The sequence below is a fragment of the Zalophus californianus genome, chromosome 1 (genome assembly GCF_009762305.2).
Source record: "Zalophus californianus isolate mZalCal1 chromosome 1, mZalCal1.pri.v2, whole genome shotgun sequence".
In the NCBI taxonomy this organism is placed as follows: domain Eukaryota; kingdom Metazoa; phylum Chordata; class Mammalia; order Carnivora; family Otariidae; genus Zalophus; species Zalophus californianus.
In genome coordinates this window covers 157,682,524-157,704,507 of record NC_045595.1, presented here as the reverse complement: position 1 = coordinate 157,704,507, position 21,984 = coordinate 157,682,524, and the positions used below count along the sequence as shown (strand labels likewise).

At 38.8% G+C, this 21,984-nt stretch overlaps 1 protein-coding gene across 1 annotated transcript in view; it reads right to left on the bottom strand.

Moving 5' to 3' along the window:
• The window catches only part of CFAP44 (cilia and flagella associated protein 44), a 139,052-nt gene that overhangs the window by 89,161 nt on the left and 27,907 nt on the right, over window positions 1-21,984 (bottom strand). The window contains exons 9-16 of the mRNA XM_027581715.2: window positions 21,028-21,192; window positions 11,876-12,031; window positions 11,429-11,476; window positions 10,567-10,666; window positions 9,930-10,024; window positions 7,006-7,215; window positions 6,265-6,375; window positions 1,681-1,842 (exon numbers count right to left, since the gene is read on the bottom strand). Of these exons, the coding sequence (XP_027437516.2) occupies window positions 1,681-1,842; window positions 6,265-6,375; window positions 7,006-7,215; window positions 9,930-10,024; window positions 10,567-10,666; window positions 11,429-11,476; window positions 11,876-12,031; window positions 21,028-21,192 (1,047 nt within the window). The remainder of the gene's footprint in view (window positions 1-1,680; window positions 1,843-6,264; window positions 6,376-7,005; window positions 7,216-9,929; window positions 10,025-10,566; window positions 10,667-11,428; window positions 11,477-11,875; window positions 12,032-21,027; window positions 21,193-21,984) is intronic.

Sequence of the window (21,984 nt, the reverse complement as noted above, 5' to 3'; positions counted from 1 at the left end):
AAACTAGCAAGAAAGAAGCAAAAAGGCACGTACAAGGGAAACCCCATAAGGCTATCAGACAGTTTTTCAGCAGAAACTTTGCAGGCCAGAAGAGAGTGGCATTATACATTCAAAGTGTTGAAAGGAAAAAAACCTACAACCAAGAATACGCTACGTGCCAAAGTTATCATTCAGAATAAAAGGAGAAAGAGTTTCCCAAAGAAAAATTAAACGAGTTTATCATCACTAAATTAACCTTACAAAAAAGTGAAAGGGATTTCTTTAAGTAGAAAAAAAGGCCATAATTACAAGAAAATTATGAATTAAAAGATGCAAAATATGATAACATATACACAAAATATAAAAGGTACAGCATGGGGAATATAGGCAATGGTACTGTAATAGTGTTGTAAGGTGACAGGTGGTAGCTACACTCGTGGTGAACATAACATATAGACTTGTTGAATCACTGTGTTGTGCACCAGAAACTGATGTAACATTGTGTGTCAGCTATACTGAAATAATAAAAATTTCTTCAAAAAACAGGTGGAAAAAAGACAGAATAGGGAAAAAGAACTTACAATGGATCTCAATGGTCTAGAATTAAATTGAAACATCTTGGCTGGCATTTAAGGAGCCCAAGGTTGGTCACAGATTTCTGCCTCATCTCTCCCATATACTGCTTCCCTCTGTCTCAACATTCCACTCTTCATTTTCTGAAAACACCAGAAATTCCTACAGTTCTGCCTTCCCTCAGGATGTTATTCCAGCTCTTGTTACCTTCCTCTCCTTTTTCATCCTCTCAAAATCCTTCTCATTTTTTAAGTACTAAAAGTCCCCTCTATCTGATCATCTTTGATCCCCTTTTAGCCTTCTATCAAACTCATATTTGTTTCACTCCACACCCCTAAAATTATTTTCTTTGCACTGTGATTTTAATATCTGTTCACTACTGCCTTCTAATACAGTCAGCTGTTTCCTACCAGTTTATAAGCTCATCAGAGTCAGGGTAAATGTCTTATTCTTCTTTGTATTTCATCAGCACTTTTATACAATGGAATATTACTCAGCCATAAAAAGAATGACATCTTTACCATTTGAAATGATGTAGATGGAGCTAGAGTGTATTACACTAAGTGAAGTCAGAGAAAGACAAATACCATATGATTTCATTCATATATAGGGCTTAAGAAACAAAACACATGATCATAGGGGGAAAGAAGAGAGAGGCAAACAAAGATACAGACTCTTTTTTTTTTTTTTTCCAGAGGCGGTGTGCAGGGCAGAAGGAGAGGGAGAGAGAGAATCTTAAGCAAGCTCCACACTGAGCATGGAGCCTGGTGCAGGGCTCCATCTCACAACCCTGAGATCATGACCTGAGCTGAAATCAAGAGTCGGATGCCTAACTGACTGAGCCACCTGGGTACCCCCAAGAAACAGACTCTTAACTATAGAGACCAAACTGATGGTTACCATAGGGGAGGAGATGGGGGATGGGTTAGATAGGTGATGGGGATTAAGGAGAGTACTTGTGATGAGCACCAGGTGATGCATGACAGTGTTGAATCACTATATTGTACACCTGAAAAGAATATTACACTGCATGTTAACTGGAATTTAAATAAAAACTTGAAAAAAAAAGATATTTTATATTCTAAGAAAAAACATATTAGAAGATAATGCTTCAAGGATATCTCATACCAGAATCTTAGATTTGACACTTGAGAAATGAAAATATTTTATGCACATGTCTTTGATTTCATAGGAAACTACATCACGATTTTCCTCTTCCTCCTTCATGGTTGGAAATGGAGTTTCAAGAACATAGCCATTCTCACAAATAATCAGTAAAGTACTGTCAGGCTGAAAAAGAAAGATTAACATATCATTCACATTTAGGCAAATTTATAGAAGCATAGTTCAAAAACATCATAAATCAGGAAAAATATAATTGTTATGTGTACTAACCATTTTTGAAATCCTTAATTCCTCACTGTAGTAATAAGTCATTAATCACTATACACAATTATTACCTATTATATCATTAATAAGCTAAGTGTTAAAATTAGATTTAGATTGGTTTCCCTTATAGATGCCATAACACAGTTTCTGAGCCAAAAAATGCAGGTCTGAAATATATCAGCCCAAAAAGCAGAATATTAAAATTAGGACTGCCAAGGAAAACCTGCAGTGTGTGGATGGCATATCCAGTGTCAGCAGACTTTGGTGGATCATTCTCTATCTGCCCGAGTTCATTAAATGTGGATGTTCCTCAGGTTTTTGCCCTCTTCCCTCTTCTCTCGCTCCACATAAACATTCCCTGGGAAATATTATAGCCAACCTAAGGCTTCATTACCACTCATGCACAGTTAGATTCCAAATTGATTCATCTCGCTAGGCCAGATCACTTTCTTGATCTCCAAAAATCACATATTTAACCATGTCTGGAAAGTCTCCATCTTGATATTCTATAGACACATTATTCAAAATGTTTCTTCACTCAGTCATTTCATTCTGTAATTATTTATTATGATCTACTATGTATTTGGCATTTTGTGGCATGGTAGGGGTAAAACTGTAAAAGAAAAATACAGCGCCTGGCACTATAGAGCTTACCTCCAACAAGAGAGCCTGTCATTTAACAAATCATATAAATGAATGTAAATTATAACTGTGACAAGTGTTGCAGAGGTGCTACAAGAGCAAAGGAGGCTGTGCAAGTTTCCTGAGAAGGTGGTGTCTAAGCTTCAAGGTGAAGGGAGAGCAGAAGATAATTACACAATAGTTAGGGGAAGGTTTGAGGGAGTATGCTATACAAAGCAAATACCATGTGCAAATATCCTGTGGCATGTTTGGGCTTACAGGGAAGTTATGGGCTTGGATGGTAACACCCAGGTCAAGAGAACAGAGCGAGAAGACAGATTGGGACAGAGCCTTAGAGAAACAATATTCAGTAACTGGGTGAGGAAGCCTGAAAAGGAATGACAAGATGTAGAAGAGGGAACCAGGAGAGCATAACATCACAAAAGTCAAAGGGAGATGGTATTTCAAAGAGAAAGTAAGGGTCAACAGGATCAAAGGACGTAAGAAGTCAAGAAAGATAAGAACCGAAAACGTTAAGGGGACATCACTGGTTTCTTTACAGGAGCTGACTTGGTAGAATGATGAGACTAGAAACTAGTTAAGAGCCCAGAGGAATAATCAATCCTCTTGGAAAAGTCAGGAGGAGAAAGATGGGGCAGTAACTAGAGGAGAACAGAAGGTCGAGGAATTTATTTTTTGTTCATAGGAGATACTTGAACATCTTTAAATACCAATGGAAATGACCCAGGAAACAGGTGAGGTTAAATTTATGACAGAAAAAAAGAAAATAAGTTGTATGAAATCTTGAAAAAAGTAGAAGAGAGTACAATCCAAAGGAGGAGGCAGAACTGGCCTCACATGGGAAGGGAGAGGGCCTTCTCGATTATAAAAAAGGGAAGAAGGCAGGTGGATGCAGAGGTAACAGGATTTTATGTTGGGTAGTGAGAAGGTGAGGGATTCTTCTGCAACTTTTCCTCCTAAGGACAAATTGCCAACAGTTTGCATGAGACCTAGAAGCCAAACAGAAGGCTGTGTCCTAGAGCTTTAGGCATTCCTGAGGAGAGGAGAAGACAAAAGCTGAAGTTCAAAGCTTCAAAATAATTAGGTATTGAGGGGACATGATCCTAGAGAAAAGGGAAATGCAGAAAAGTGAGCCTGACATTCTGCTGGGCCTTTGCCTTAAAGCATTTACATAACTCTAAACTGTGTGGGAACAGGTTTGTTCATTTCCTCCAAATGGTCCCTTTTTCACTTCATTTTCATTTATTTGAATGCTATCTACTTTTATGTATAGTATTATGCTTTTACCTAGGATAGCAAAGAGGAAGCAGGGATATTTCGAATGCATAATGAGGGGCGCCTGGGTGGCTCAGTTGGTTAAGCAACTGCCTTCGGCTCAGGTCATGATCCTGGAGTCCTGGGATCGAGTCCCACATCAGGCTCCCTGCTCGGCGGGGAGTCTGCTTCTCCGTCTGACCCTCTTCCCTCTCATCTCTCTGTCTCTCATTCTCTCTCTTGCAAATTAATAAAATCTTTAAAAAAATGCATAAGGAAAGAAGTTTGGTGAACCAATGAAGGGCAGGGTAGTTAGAAGTAGGGAAGAGACTGGAATATTCTCAAGATTTTCTGGTTATAGCAACAGAGAGAACAGTGGTCCCAGAATAATGCAGGCAAAAGAACATGTCTTAGAGAAGCTCATGTGTTTCATTTAAACAGCTCAAAATTATCCCCAGATATTCAAAAGATCACCAAATTCTATTAATTCTACCTCCTACATAGTTCTTGTCCACAGTCTTTCATGCCCTGGTCACATGTCTGGAACATAGCTGCCCAATAGATCCAATGCCTCTCATCTGCCTCCCCTGTAACTTCACACTGCTGCCCAAAGTGATCGTGGTAGTGACCGTGGCAGGCAGAATGATTCTGTATGCACATGTGATACACTCTTAGTGGAAACACAAATTATAAGGACAGAAGTTTAATGCATTCAGGAAGACAGGAGGTCTGACCATTGAGAACTGGTGGAAGTTAACAGCTATGGCTAGTTGGACAACTGAAGTATGCAGCATATCAGTTACACATGGTAATTTACCTTTTTTCTCCATCTTTATTGAAATATAACATTGTGTAAGTTAAAGTGTACTATGTGATGGTTTGATAATGCATACATTGTGAAATGAGGGTAATTTACTTTGACATTAGTAATTCTCAACTATAAGAAATACAAGCACTAATTGGCAGCCCTGCCTGAAATAACTTTTGAATTATGTTGGGGGTTTTGGTCTCTTATGCCTATTTAGCTTATTTTGAAATAATTATTGATTCACAAGAAGTTGCCAAGATAGTATAGGAAGGAATCATGTACCCTTCCCCCAGTTTCTCCCACAGGTTACCTCTTATGCAACAATATCAAAACCAGGAAATTGACATTAATATAGAACATGTGTATAATTCTATGTCATTTTATCACATGTGTAGATTCATGGAACCATTCACTGTAATCAAGATGCAAAACTATCCCATCACCATAAGGATCTTCCTCAAGATCCCCCTTTGTAGTCACACCCACCCCCTTCCCACCCACCATTTCTAACTTTTTTGGGTTTTTGACTTCGAATCTAGAGACATGATTAAAGGATGCACATAATATCACCTGTTGTGTTCATGCTTTAACATACAGGTCCCTTTGAAGCTTTCATTTCCTTATCCTAAATCACCTACACTTACCTTCTCTCCAACTACACATATCCTACCATTTCCACAAGATTAAGGTAAAATAATACTAAATAACAACTTATGTTAACTTAACCCCTTCTTATTTCCCTGCTCTATATTCATAGTACATATTGTCTATCCTACTGATATTTTAGTCACCAATTCCCTTGTGAAAACTTGTATTGTTCTGTGATAGTTATTTAATTTCTAAAATATGTACTTTTTTTCTCTTTCAAAAGAGATTGTTTTGTACTGTTTATTGAATCCATCAGTGCCTAGCAAAGATGAAAACAATGAGTATTTTTTTAAAAATGTTTTTCTATATACTATATTGTTATAGCACTTTTCTTTAGAAGAGTTTAAAGTAGATAATAGATGTTACTTCCATACAGTTCAATCAGTATTACCCTAGAATCCAGGACAGCATTTGGTTTAGACATTAAATCAATATTCAGATGATGGAGTTATCCTATGCTCAAACTTAGGGAAATTAGAGGCATTAAATAAGATCAGTAACCAATACTAAATCACCAGCTGTTGTTAGGAAAGAGTCAGTGGAAGATTCAAAGAGAAAAATGGAGGTAGAACGGGGGTAGAAGCAAAGAGATAAAGATGAGGGCAAGGACATTCAGATCTTAGATAGAACTGAACTTCTGAATGTCAAAAGGACTGATAGACCCAAGTCAACACATTCTGACAAGTGTATCTCAATAAAGTCACCAGGTTAAAGCAAAGCCTGATATAACCCAATGTTTTGGGAAGGGAATCATGACCAACGATTTAGAGAATGGAAGAGAGAGGAAGTAACAATTGTGATGTGGGGCTCCCCAGTCATGCTCTATTAGCCAAGCTAAGAGCATTCCCCAGCCCCTCACTGCAGGACCCAGGAGGGATGATAATAATTCCACCTGCTATTCTCGATCTTCCAGATCACTTCATTATGCTGTAATTGAGATTTAAACATGAAGACAAATAATAATTACTTACATGGGAGTTCGAAGACCATATTAACTGGCGAACAGGTCCAGGAGTAGTAATATACCCTATTGGCTTATAATCCTTTTCTACCTCAAAGAAGAAGACGGTTTGATCTTTACTCTAAGAAAAAGAGAAATACCCAACAAATATGGGGTTTTTTTTTACATCTATTCCATAGAGTACAGAGTAGCACTTACTAGGTATAGTATACCCACTGTATATCTATATCCACAATAATCATATGTCCCAGATTATTCTGGGAAAATTCTTATTTCAAATATTTGCTTCATTTCCCCCATGAGAACATTTGACAAACCAAGTGTTCCAGGATGTGTTTCTGAAAGAAATGATCACCATACCTGTACATAGGTTAACTCACAAAAAATTCCACAAAGCATATACTCACTTAGTAATGCATTAAAAAAATGTACAAGGTTATTCTCTTCACTTATGGCAATTCTATATAAGAATATACCTATGTGATAAAATATTGGTTATACATAAAACATGATCATAACTCCCAGTTGAAAATTTCTATTCATTTAAAATAAGCATTAGAACTCAATTTGTAAGAAAATTTTGAAGTGTCATGCACAGACTATACTGAAAGAATATGAACATAGAGAAACAAACTATGGGTTTTTCTCTAAAACGTACATCAGCAAATAAGTTATCATCAGGTAGGAAAATGAATAAGGTAAGTTTAACCATGAAAGCTCAAAAGGAAACAAAAGGAAATCTACCACTTACCCCTGTAGCTAGAATTTCTCCATCACGTTCATAAGCTAAAGCAGTGACACGAGCAGTATGGGGTTTGAAAACCTGTTTCAAATTAATATCTGCATCAGAAATTTTCTTCCGTCCTGCAAAAACTGTGAGCCCTTTGGGATCATAAAGTTCAAGAATTCGAACCACCCCATCTTCGAATCCTACAATAATCTGTGCTCCGGTGTAGTTTACCTTAGAAAAAAATTAAATGCAACAAATCTGAAATTAGTTAAGAAAGTTGTACTACAGGGGTGCCTGGGTGGCTCAGATGGTTAAGCATCTGCCTTCGGCTCAGGTCATGATCCCAGAGTCCTGGAATCGAGTCCCACATCGGACTCCCTGCTCAGTGGGGAGCCTGCTTCTCCCTCTGCCTCTCTCTCTCTCTGTCTCTCATGAATAAATAAATAAAATCTTAAAAAAAAAGTTGTACTATATAACTCCGTATTTTATTTAGCCAAGTAATTTTTTTTATTATGTTCAGTTAGCCACTGTATAGTACATCACTAGTTTTTGATGTAGTGTTCAATGATTCATTAGTTAGCCAAGTAATTTAACATTGACTGCTCATTGGTAATTCCTTATACCACTTTCTGGTAACCTCCATCTATTCTAGGATAGTTCCTTATCACTACTGATGATGAAACAGGTAAGCAATGGCAATTCAAACACTGGAGAAGCAAATGCTGGTGTAGTGTCTGTCTACCATGTGCCAGGCACCTATCACCAGCAACTCAAGGGTGAGCATAAACAGTTTGTCCCTGGTTTCACCGAATTTATGGTCTAGGGGGAGGACAGACATTAATCACGCAGATGAGTATAAAATTATGAACCGAAATAAATGCTAAAGGAAAGAAACAATCTCTGAGGGCATATAACAAAGAAAGTTGACCTAGACTGAGGGCTTCCTTAAGGAAGAGATGGTGGAGCGGAGACCAGAAAGATGCCCAGAAATTAAGTTCAGGGAGATGAGAGAAGCACTCCTGGGAGAGGATATAGCTTGTGCAAAGGTTATGTGGCAGAAAAGAAGCTAAAGAGGGAGATAAGCAAGGCCCAGGTCACAAAGTGGCTTACATGTCACATTAAGATAATCTTCATCCCAAGAGCAGTGGAAAGCCATTGAAAGGTTTTTAGTTGGGAGTTTGTGTACGTGTGTGCTCGTGCGCGCACGCGCGCGCGTGTGTGTGTGTGTGTGCTCGTGGGTATGTGTGCTCCCACGTGTGGGGGTTTGTTTGTGTGTGTGTGTGTGTGTGTGTGTGTGTGTGTGTGTGTGTGCTCGCGCATGTGGGGGTTTGTGTGTGTGCGCTCGTGCGCGTGTGTGTGCGCTCGCGCGCGCGTGTGGGTAGGTGTGTGCTCGCACGTGTGGGTGTGTGTGGAGAAAGAGGGTGACATGATCAGGTTTGCTATCTCAGAAAATCATCGTAGCTGCATTGTGCAAATCAGAACTGAGATGGCCTAGAGAGGGTGCAGGGAGACCTCTGGGGAGACTTATAAAGTCATGGCTGCCTTACTCCAGGAGAGTGATTGTGGTCAATTAGTCTGAGGTGGTATCATGGACAGGAGGGATACGGGCATAGTTTAGAGAGAGCGATAATGGCCCTGTTTGGTGATGACTGAATACAGGGGAGAAGGGCAGAGGGAGGTGTCAAGGATGACTGAGCCATTTATGGAGATAGGAAACCGTGAAAGGGAGCCAAATGTCTGTGTGGTTTGTTGTTGCTATTATTGTTATGGAGGTGGACTGGCTGGAGGCCAGCAGAGTGTCACGAATCTAGTCTTAGACAGGTTGGGTTTGAGGGTCCCTGGAGATCTCAAAATGAGGATGACACATAGTCTGCAGCTCAGAGGAGCAGTCTGGGCTGGAGAAAGAAACCTAGCAGTGTCCAAATATACTAAATCTGCTGTCTTGGGAGGCATTCAGGAGAAAGGCAAGAGCCCTGATATTCTTTAGAGCAGAGTGATCATCGCTAAGGCAAGGCAGTTATGAGAGTCTTGGTAATAAAAAAACTGTACCCCATCCAACTCCAGTTGAAGGTTGTTCATTTAATAAATATTTGTTATGTGTCTAAATGTACTGTAGAGGCACTAGAGGCTCAAAGAAAAATAAAGTGTAGTTGTCACCCATGAAGAACTGTTATGAAGCACAAGCTACACGAAGAGGCTATTAGGTAGGCACTCCTATTGACATCCGAGCTTCGCCCAGCCTTCAACCCAGATGCCAGACCGATGATAAAGAAGCCTTTACATGATTCCAGGCCCCAGACATGAAGCAGAGACAATCCACTGCTGTTGTCACCTGTCTGATTTCCCAATCCAGAGAGCATATGAGCAAAATAAAATGATTGCTGTTTTATGCCACTACACTTTGTAGTGGTTCATTACATAGCAATGGATAACTAGGATGACTCCCTATGTCTGCCTAATTTTTTTCCATAGGTCTTATCATTACCTAACATATCACATGTTACTTATTTTTCTTTATTGTCCATTTCTGCCTCCTCCCTCCCACTAAAGTGTAAGATGCATGAGGGCAAGTATTTTTGTCTTTCTGTTCATCAGTACATTCCCAGAAGCTAGAACAAGACCCAGCACATTGCAGGCGTGCTGGAAATATAAATAGAAGGAATGAAATCACATTCAGATAAAGGATAGATACACAAAGTTGAGTAATTATTTTGTAACATGAAATGATTACTAACTTGTAAGTGGCATAAAAAATAGATTTTTGTTAAAACAGGACCAAAACCACAAAAACAAGGTCATATGATTTCTATCACATTCTGAGTGAATAAGTTAAAATTTTTGTTCTTCTCTAAAATCCAGAGTCATAAAATATATTTCTAAGAAATAGCACTGATAGACCATATTTACCAATAGATTCCAGTAGAAGTTCATTATCATTAACTCACCAGTTGGGGTACCCAAGCAAGGGCAGTACCTCCTTGTTTGAATTTCATCTGCGCCAAAGGAGTTTTGCTAGCAAAATCATAGATTCGAACAGAGCCTACAGAAAGACAGTTTTAAAAGAAACAAGTTATATATATGGCATCTTTTAAAATAACCTTGGTTCACTTAACATGTTGAACATAACAAGAAATTTCATACATAAATAAACTAATAATCTAATAGGTTTTCTTTAGTCAAAAATTTACATGTATACCCTCAACCAGGTAATTTGTAGGCATGGATAATAAAGCAAACAACTGATGATTGACTGATGGATTAATTTCACCTTGCATAGCCCACAAAAGATTCACCATGTATCAAGGAAGAAAGAAGGTGAAAAAATAAAATAGGAAAAACATGAATGTGGCTAATACCAAAATGAATGGCATTTTTGTAACTGACCGTATCCTTAATCTTTCATGATGACCAAGGTTGCTGTACTTTAGTTCCTCTCCCCTCCACAAAAACTCACCTCGCTGTATCAAGAGGCTTACCTTTTGGAGAAGTTCTCAAATGCTTTTCATCAAACACATATAAAATTTTGTGTGGAAAACAAAACAAAAAAGACCAGATGTATTTTCATTTAGAGTTCCTACTCACAATCCAAGGCAGTAGTGGCCATGAGGTAAGTGAGGGGAGAGACTGCCAAGGCTTCGACAGCTCCAGAATGGAAGGAGAAGAGGCAGTCTGGATCTTGAGTCTGATAATAAAAAGAAATCCTATTAGATCTTAAAGATAAGTTAACATCAAATTAAGGTCATGTTTTTAAAAAATATAAATAGAACCCTATAACACATGTGTGATTTTATCTGAATAGAAATTTTTAAAAGTATAATATGTTGGGGCGCCTGGGTGTATCAGTCAGTTAAGCATCCGACTCTTAGTTTCTGCTCAGATCATGATCTCAGGGTGGTGAGATCAAGCCCCATGTCAGGCTCCGTGCTCAGCGGGGAGTCTACTTGAGATTCTCTCTCTACCTCTCCCCCCACCCATCCCCCCATCTCTAAATAAATAGATCTTAAAAAAAAAAAAAAAAAGCATAAAAGGCTAGAAAGAGTGCTGGACTTTGGAATTAGGAGAAACAGTACTGGCTTTGCACTTGAAGGCTTTCCTTTTCTTCACCAGTAAAACGAGGTGATGACAACTGTCTACCTGTTTATCAGGGTAGCCATGAGGGTTGCAGGAGATAATATAAATGAAAATACCATAGGTTTATGACAACTGTAAAGCACTGGATAACATTAGGCACTGTCACTGCCACTTTTCTGGTAAAGTTTGCTGAGATATCTCCTTTTTTTTATAAAATCAGAGAGAGAGAGAATAAATTCTCAGGATTAGGACATGTTGGACAAGTTTTTGATGGGAACAATGATCAAGTATGGAGAAAGATAAAGTATCTTTTAAAGAAGAATAACAGACTTTTGTTATAAAAATTACAGGAAAAATGAAAAAGACAACTTACAATATTTGAAAAACTAAGGTCAAGCTTCCATATGGCTCCACTGGCATCCTAAAAAATTAAATACCTAATAATAGTTTATCATTTTTAACTTTTATCAAAAGAACTTTCTTCCTGTGATCTAGTTAAAGGACAAACAATAATACCAAAAGCTTACATGTGTTTTAAAGTATGATTGAAATTTAACAAAAGCAACTTCTATATATCTTAGAACACACAATAAATGAAACATTTTCATAATACACAGAGTCAGTTTAATATAATAAGAAAGCTAACTGGTTTTTTGCATATAAAATACAGGTCAACTAAATACCAAAATTCAGGTAGTCTTCCTTGACCTATCAATAGTACTCTTAATAGTAAAATGGACTTACAGGGACAATAAATTATGTTACTATTTTAATTTTATGTCTAGGTAACTTTAAAGAGCCAAGAGAGAACACAATTTACCTGAGCCAACCAAAAGTTACTTCCAATCTCGTTCATTTTTATCATAGAGAAGAGTTTGACATTCTTGCCTACTTGAAGTTCATTAATGGGCTCGATCTCTAACAATCCAGTCTCATCAATAGAATCAGCAGTGTCTACTGTCTCAAAATCCCAGATCTTATAAAATAAGAAAATACTTTAATCAATCAGCAGTTACTGAATTTATATTTTGTATAAGAAAAGGCCCTGATTGATGGCAGAGAAGTAGGAGATCTTAGTTTTGTCTGGTCACAGGAATTCAGCTAGATAGCTATCAAATCATTCTGAACATCTGTAAACTCAACAGATCTAAGAAAAGAATAGCTACAACTCTACAAAGAGAAGAGCGACCACTTTCTGCAAGGTAGGAGGTGTGGAGAAGTGAATCCAATGTGATGTATGGGAGGATAGACCATGGGGTGGGAGGAGGGATCCTCCATAAGCTGGCTAGCAGAAAGTGATATAGCAGTGGAGCACAAAATCAGAACTTTTAGAAGTCTGCTCCGGTGAGGGACTCCCTGCCTGAAAGGTGATCAGGTGGTAAAGCAGGCAGAGTCTTAGGTGGGCCAGTGTGGTCTCAGAATCCCCAGGGTCACAGGAAGACCTGCAGTGCTGGAGTGCAGCAGAGTTCCCAGGCATTGGAAGGGGGAAGCCAGATGCTATCAGCAAGCCCAGGAGAGGGCTCTCAGCTTGGGGTTGCCATAAACCACGAACTGCGGCACAGTTGGGCCACTGCTCTCTGAGTAGAGGCCCAACAAGCGGCAGAACCGGGGAGACCCCCCCTCCTCCCCTCAGAGGAGCAGCACAGGAGCATGGCAGAGGAGTCTGCAGGGTTTGAAGACTCAAACCGGAGTCGCGTGCCTGCGATAGAAATGCTCGGTCATAGGCTGGGTGACCACAGAGTGTGGTTGGAGACCAGGGAGACAGGAGTGATGGACTGCTTTTCTCTGAGGGCTCACTGAGGAGTGGGGCCTGAGCTCTCAGCTCTGGGGCTGGAGATTGGGAAGCCACCATGTTCATTCTCATCCTCTAAAGCTGCGTGGAAAGCCTTCAGGGAACAAAAGCCACACAGAGCAATCCAGAGGAGCTGCTTACTTAACCTGGCCCCCTGACAAGGGTGGTGCAATTCAGCCTGGGGCAAAGACACCCAAGAATCAGCAAAACAGGCCCCTCCCCCAGAAGATCAGCAAGAACATCCAGTTAAGACCAAGTTTACTGATCATAGGGAACTGCAAAATTCCAGTGCTAGGGGAAAATAGTATATAGAATTCATGTTTTTTTTCCCCATAATTCTTTAGTCTTTCAATTTTAATTTTTTTCCTCTTTCCCCTTTCAACCAATTTCTTATTTTATCAACTCTTTTAAAAATCCTTTTTAACTTTCATTTTTACAGTAACATTCTATCCTTTCATTGAATTGTGTGTGTGTGTGTGCACCCAAAATCTAGTGTATGGCTCTGTTCTTTTCAACAGCCTGATCATATCCCCCGCCCCCCATTTCAGGTCTCTTCTGATTTGTTTAGTGTATATTTATCTGGGGCCATTGTTGCCCTTTAAGTATTTTGTTCTCTCATTCATCTATTCTTCTCTGGACAAAATGACAAGACAGAAAAACTCACCTCAAAAAAGAGAACAAGAGGCAGTACTGATTGCCAGGGACCTAATCAATATGGACATTAGTAACATGTCGGAACTGGAGTTCAGAGTGATTATAAAGATACTAGCTGGGCTTGAAAAAAGCATAGGAGACACTAGAGAATCCCTTTCTGGAGAAATAAAAGAACTAAAATCTAACCAAGTCAAAATCAAAAAAGCTAATAATGAGGTGCAATAAAAAATGGAGTCTCCAACTGCTAGGAAAAAATGAGGCAGAAGAGAGAATTAGTGATATAGAAGACAAAATGATGGAGAATAAAGAAGCTAAGAAAAAGATAAAGAGCTACTGGATCATGAGGGGAGAATTCTAGAGATAAGTGATACCATAAAGCAAAACAATATTAAAATAATTGGGTTCCCAGAAGAAGAGGAAAGAGAGAGAGAGGCAGAAGGTATATTGGAGCAAATTATAATGGAGAACTTCCCTAATCTGGGAAAGGAAACGGGCATTCAAGTCCAGGAGGCACAAAGAACCCCACTCAAAAAAAAAAAAAAAAAAAATCAATAAAAATAGGTCAACACCTCAACATATAATAGTAAAACTTGCAAATCTTAGAGACAAAGAGAAAATCTTAAAAGGAGCTTGGGACAAGAAGTCCATAACCTACAATGGTAGAAATATTAGACTGGCAGCAGACCAATCCACAGAGACCTGGAAGGCCAGAAAGGACTGGCATGATATATTCAGGGTGCTAAATGAGAAAAATATGCAGCCAAGAATATTTTATCCAGCTAGGATGTCATTCAAAATAGGAGGAAAGATAAAAAGCTTCCAGGACAAACAGAAACTAAAAGAATTTGTAATCACTAAACCAGTCATGCAAGAAATATTAAAAAGAATCCTTTAAGTGAAGAGAGCCCAAAAGTAACATAGATCTAAAAAGAACAGAGACAGCATACAGAAACAGTGACTTTACAGGTCATACAATGGCACTAAATTCATAGCTTTCAATAGTTACTCTGAATGTAAATGCACTAATTGTCCCAATGAAAAGACATAGGGTATCAGATTGGATAAAAAAGCAAGTGATTGATAAGCTGTCTTAAAGAGATTCACTTTGGACACAAAGACACCTCCAGATTTAAAGTGAAGGGGCAGAAAAGTATTTATCATGCTATTGGGTATCAAAAGAAAGCTGGGATGACAATCCATATATCAGACAAATTAGATTTTAAACCAAAGACTGTAAAAAGAGATGAGGAAGGACACTATAACATAATTAAAGAGTCTCTCCAACAAGAATATCCAGCAACTGTAAATATTTATGCCCTTAACATGAGTGCAGCCAATTATATAAGCCAATTACTAACAAATATTAAAGAAACACATCAATAATAATACAATAATAGTAAGGGACTTTACACCCCACTCACTGCAATGGACAGATCATCTAAGCAGAAGATCAACAAGGAAACAAGGGCTTTGAATGACACACTGGACCAGATGGACTTCACAGGTATATTCAGAGCATTCCATCCTAAAGCAACATAATACACATTCTTCTCAAGTACTCATGGAACATTCTCCAGAACAGATCACATACTGGGTCACAAATCAGGTCTCAACTAGTATCAAAAGACTGGGATCATTCCTTGGCTATTTGTGGACCACAATGCTTTGAAACTGGAACTCAATCACAAAAGGAAATTTGGAAAGAACTCAAATACATGGAGGCTAAAGAGCATCCTACTAAAAAAATGAATGGGTCAACCAGGAAATGAAAGAAGAATTTAGGGACACCTGGGCGTCTCAGTCGGTTGGGCGTCTGCCTTCAGCTTAGGTCATGGTCCAGGGTCCTGGATCAAGCCCCACATCAGACTCCCTGCTCAGTGAGGAGCCTGCTTCTCACTCTCTCCCCTGCTCTTGCTCTCGTGCACTCTCTCTCTCACTCTCTGTCAAAATAAATAAAAACCAAAAAAAAAAAAAAAAAAAGAATTTAAAAAATTCATGGAAACAAATGAAAATGAAAATACAATTGTTCAAAATCTTTGGGATGTAGCAAAGGCAGTCCTAAGAGGAAAGTATATAGCAATATAAAACTTTCTCAAGAAATAAGAAAGGTCTCAAATAAAAAACCTAACTTTACATCTAAAGGAGCTGGAGAAAGAACAGCAAATAAAACCTAAATCCAGAAGGAGAAGAGAATTAATAAAGATTAGAGGAGAAATCAATGAAATATAAACCAAAAGAACAGAACAGATCAATGAAACTAGGATCTCATTCTTCGAATTAACAAAACTTATAAACCCCTGGCCAGACTTATCAGAAATAAAAGAGAAAGGACCAAATAAAATCATGAATGAAAAAGGAGAGATCACAACCAACACCAAAGAAATACAAACAATTATAAGAACATATTATGAGCAACCATATGCCAACAAATTAGGCAATCTGGAAGAAATGGATGCATTCCTAGAGCCATATAAACTACCAAAACTGAAACAGGAAGAAACAGAAAACCTGAACAGACCCACAACCAGCAAGGAAATTGAAGTAGTAATCAAAAATCTCCCAACAAACAAGAGTCCAGGGCCAGATGGCTTCCCAGGGGCATTCCACAAAATATTTAAAGAATTAATACCTAGGGCACCTGGGTGGCTCAGTTGTTAAGCGTCTGCCTTCGGCTCAGGTCATGATCTCAGGGTCCTGGGATCAAGAGCCACATCAGGTTCCCTGCTTGGCAGGAAGCCTGCTTCTCCCTCTCCCACTCCCCCTGCTTGTGTTCCTGCTCTCACTATCTCTGTCTCTGTCAAATAAATAAAATCTTAAAAAAAAAAAAGAATTAATACCTATTCTTCTGAAGCAGTTTCAAAAAAATAGAAATGGAAGGAAAACTTCCAAACTCTTTCTATGAGGCCAGCATTACCTTGATCCCAAAACCAAAGACCCCACCAAAAGAGAATTACAGACCAGTATCCCTGATGAACATGGATGTCAAAATTCTCACCAAAGTACTAGCCAATAGAATCCAACAGTACATTAAAATGATTATTCACCACAACCAAGTGGGATTTATATCTGGGCTGCAAGAGTGGTTCAACACCTGCAAATCAATGTGATACACTACATTAATAAAAGAAGAACAAGAACCATATGATCCTCTCAATAGATGCAGAAAAAGCATTTGACCAAGTACAGCATCGTTTCTTTTTTCTTTTAAAGGTTTTATTTATTTGTCAGAGAGAGAGAAAGAGCATAAGCAGGGAGAGCAGGAGGCAGAGGGAGAAGCAGTCTCCCCCACTGAGCAAGGAGCCCAGTGCAGAACTCGATCCCAGGACCCTATGGTCACAACCTGAGCCAAAGACAGACACTTAACCGACTGAGCCACCCAGGCATCCCTAGAGCCTCCTTTCTTAAAACTCTTCACAGTGTGGGGTAGAGGGAACATACCTCAATATCATAAAAGCTATCTACAAAAAGCCTACAGCAAATATCATTCTCAATGAGGAAAAACTGAGAGCTTTTCCCCCAAGGTCAGGGACACGGCAGGGATGTCCACTATCACTATTGCTGTTCAACATAGTACTAGAAGTCCTAACCTTAGCAATCAGACAACAAAAAGAAATAAAAAGCATCTGAATCAGCAAAGTAGTCAAATTTTCACTCTGCAGATGACATGATACTCTATTTGGAAAATCCAAAAGACTCCACCCCAAAATTGCTAGAACTCATACAGGAATTCAGCAAAGTGGCAAGATATAAAATCAATGCACAGAAATCAGTTGCATTTCTATACACAAACAATGAGACAGAAGAAAGAGAAAGTAAGGAGTCGATTCCATTTACAACTCCACCCAAAACCATAAGATACCTAGGAATAAACCTAACCAAAGAGGCAAAGGATTTGTACTCAAAAACCTATAGAACACTCATGAAAGAAATTGAGGAAGACACAAAGAAATGGAAAAACGTTCCATGTTCATGGATTGGAAGAACAAATATTGTGAAAATGTCTATGCTACCTAGAGCAGTCTATACATTCAATGCAATCCCTATCAAAATACCATCAACATTTTTCACAGAGCTGAAACAAATAATCCTAACATTTGTATGGAACCAGAAAAGACTCTGAATAGCCAAAGGAATGTTGAAAAAAGGAAAAACCAAAGCTGGTGGTATCACAATTCCGGACTTCAAGTTCTATTACAAAGCTGTAATCATCAAGACAGTATGGTACTGGCACAAAAACAGACACATAGATCAATGGAACAGAATAGAGAACCCAGAAATAGACCCTCAACTCTATGGTCAACTAATCTTTGATAAAACAGGAAAAAATATCCAGTGGAAAAAAGACAATCTCTTCAACAAATGGTGTTGGAAAAATTGGACAGCCACCTGCAGAAGAATGAAACTGGACCATTTCCTTACACCATACAAAAATAGACTCAAAATGGATGAAAGACCTAATTGTGAGACAGGAATCCATCAAAATCCTAAAGGAGAACATAGGCAGAAACCTCTTTGCCCTTGGCCGCGGCAACTTCTTGTTAGACATGTCTTCAAAGGCAAGGGAAACAAAGGCAAGAATGAACTACTGGGACTTCATCCAGATAAAAAGCTTTTGCACAGCAAAGGAAACAGTCAACAAAACCAAAAGACAACTGACAGAATGGGAAAAGATATTTACAAACACATCTTATCAGATAAAGGGCTAGTATCCAAGATCTATAAAGAACTTATCAAACTCAACACAAAGAATAATCCAATCAAGAAATGCGCAGAAGGCATGAATAGACATTTCTCCAAAGAATACTATAAATGGCCAAGACACATGAAAAAATGCTCAACGTCACTCAGCATTAGGGAAATACAAATCAAAACCACAATGAGATACCACCTGACACCAGTCAGAATGGCTAAAACTAACAAGTCAAGAAATGAAAGATGTTGGTGAGGATGCAGGGAAAGGGGAACCCTCATACACTGTTGGTGGGAAGGCAAGCTGGTGCAGCCACTCTGGAAAACAGTATGAAGGTTCCTCAAAAAGTTGAAAATAGACCTAGCAATTGCACTACTGGGTATTTACCCCAAAGATAACAAATGCAGTGATCTGAAGGGGCATCTGCACCCCAATGTTTATAGCAGCAATGTCCACATCAATGTCCAAACTAAGGAAGGAGCCCAGATGTCCATTGACAGATGAATGAATAAAGAAGATGTGGTATATATATACAATGGAATACTACTCAGCCATCAAAAAATGAAATCTTGCCATTTGCAATGATGTGGATAGAACTAGAGGGTATTATGCTAAGCGAAATAAGTCAATCAGAGAAAGACATGTATCATATGATCTCACTCATATGTGTAATTTAAGAAACAAAACAGGATCATACGGGAAGAGAGAAAGAAAATAAAACAAGATGAAACCAGAGAGGGAAATAAATCATAAGAAACTCTTAATCATAGGAAACAACTTGAGGGTTGCTGGAGGGGAGAGGGGTCATGGGATGGGGTAGCTGGGTGATGGACATTAATGTGATGTGATGTAATGAGCACTGGGTATTATATAAGACTGATGAATCACTGATCTCTACCTCTGAAATTAATAATACATTAGATGTTAATTGAATTGAATTAAAAATTTTAAAAATTGAGAAAAAAGAAAGAAAAGGCCCTGATTTTTTTCCCCAAAAGTCATTTCTTCTTGCTTCATGCAAATTAGCAAGTAGGTGTAATGAGAACACCAGCCAAAATTTGACCCCTGGGTTATTGCTCCCAACTGGGGCATAATAAATTATCATAGTGTCCTCTGTATATATGGAGATTAGTAAGAGAATACAGCCCGAATAAGAATTCTAATTTGCCCAATGTAAACTTTATGTCAAGGTATCTATTAGGTCTTTCTGCATATAAAGTGGCCCTAAGGAGTAAATGTTCCCGTTATTTGGTGAAACATTATAATGAGCCCTGTTTTGAATTTACCAGTGGGCCCCTGGAAAGGGGAACTAGGCCTTTTAATGATTCAAGCACAATCTTCATTATAAGAGGAGAGAATGGATGTAGATGATGTCTTCACAAGAAAATGGTTCTCATTATTGATTCAGATTATACCATTCAGTTAAGGATTATTGTTCTGGGACAGGAGAGCAGAATGCTATGGAAAGCATGAGGGAGCACAGTTTCACCTCAGGAGGAAGACAGATTGAGAAGGACTTCTTCTGCGAAGTACCAAAGCCTACCCTGGATGGATCTATTGACACACCCCACCCTGTTAACCTAGACTCAATAACTTAGCCTTTGGGAAGGTAACTTTCAAAGAGGATTCATGTTGTCACCTAGGGCTAGCCTCATGGAGGAGAGGCCCAAATCCTAGGGTAGAACTAACTCCTGGGAGTTGGGATAGGTTTTTCCCAAAGGGTTAGATGTAGAGGTTTACTGTGTAAAAGACTAAAGTGATTAGGATGAAATTTTTAAAAGAAGCCACTTTAGAAATTAGTGGTGTTCATGAAGGGACACTCTGTGAAGTATTTGATTTCTTTTCTCTTGAGGTTTCCTTCCAGTTGGTATTTTGACATTTTGGGTGACATATATCTTGGAAGCATAGTGAATATACTATATGACAAACAAAAGGACATAAAAATTTCCCAGAACAATGAGTAAAATCTAACAAAATTAAATTTAATGTGGTAATGTAAAAATGTATACTTGGGTTCAAAAAGCCAATGCCAAGAAGACAAGAATGGGAGAGAGATGGTTTAAACAGTGTATTAGACATAGCAAGTACAACAGGTATCATAGAATGACCAGACTATTTTCAAAAATAGTCTTACTTCTCATAATAATACTTCCTAAGGAACACCCAGAGAATACTACCACTTTCTTCTGAAAGGCAAGTAGGAATAGGTACCAAGAGGACCACAAGGCAAATCAGCAGCCTCCAGCTTTGCCAGCAACAGCAGGGTATGACAACAACCAGGAGCACTTAGATGCTGGAGCAGTGTTCCAGGCTAGCCCACACTATGGACTGGATAGTGTCTGCAGATGAGGACAAGTGAGTTCACCAATGTAAGGAGCAAAGGGAGGGGAGCATCCACAGGCAAACCTCATCAGTTCACTTTTCAGTGTATTTCTAATGGGTAACCTTAGTCAAAAATAAGAAATGTTTAGTACTTTTGTCCCTAGAAAATGGCCCATTCATACTGTGTGTTTTGAAAGGACATCTGTATCCACTGTTTACGTTCTGCTAAAATAGGTTTTCATTTTCTGAAACTACTATTTCAATGACAGAATCAAAATAACAAAAGGTTCCCTCAGAAAATGCACTCCTAAGATGGCATAAATTAATTTTGACTAGAATTTAAATATTTACCATAAGGAAAGCATTATCTCAAATGCATTGTCCCTGGGAATCAATGACCACTGATCTCTTTCATAAAGTGAACTTTGTGAGGAGGAAAAATCTGATCAAACCAAAAGGGTGATCTGGAAGGCTTTCGTGTGGGTGCTACTGACCAAGTGTCAAGAAAACTTACCCTAATACATCCATCTGCCCCAACGGTGATAACTTCGCCCTCATCCAGCATTATCTGGTTAATGGGACCCTGATGACAAGACTTCCTTCCAGCTCGACAGAGCTCAACCTTGATGAGGCCGCCTTCCCACAACAGCATGTTGCCCCACTCTGAGCCCGAGAGCACCTGGCAAGTATGCAGAAAGGAAGGAATGTGCATTAAAACAGACAAACGTGGGTATTTATGCCTCAAATGGCAGGTGAGAATTATTTTTATAGTTTCTCTCTCTTGATTATAAAAGTAAAAAAAATAAGTATAGAAAAATAAGAAAATATAGAAATGAAAATTCACCACTTCGGAAACAACCACTAAACACATTTGTATGTATTTCTTCCTAGCATGAATAATTTTACATCATTGTGATTATGCTGTACATTGCTGGTAATTTTTCAAATATATCTATAATAGCTTTCTTTGTACATCTCTTAAGGACATAATCCAGGAGTGGAGTTACTGGGTCAAAAATTAGAGACGTGTGTAAACTCTTGATAGACGAGATTCTACTTTTTTTTATTATGTTCAGTTAGCCAACATATAATACATCATTAGTTTTTGATGTAGTGTTCAACAATTCATTAGTTCCATATAACACCCTGTGCTCATCACAACATGTGCCCTCCTCAATACCCATCACCCGGTAACCCCATCCCCCCAGCCCCCTTCCTTCCTTCTGTAACCCTCAGTTTGGTTCCTGGAGTCCAGAGTCTCTCATGGTTTGTCTCCCTCTGATTTCTTCCCATTCAGTTTTCCCTCCCTTCCCCTGTGGTCCTCCACACTATTCTTTATGTTCCACAGATGAGTGAAACCATATGATAATTGTCTTTCTCTGCTTGACTTATTTCACTTAGCATAATGCCCCCCAGTTCCATCCCTGTCATTGCAAATGGTGGGTATTCATCCTTTCTGATGGCTGAGTTA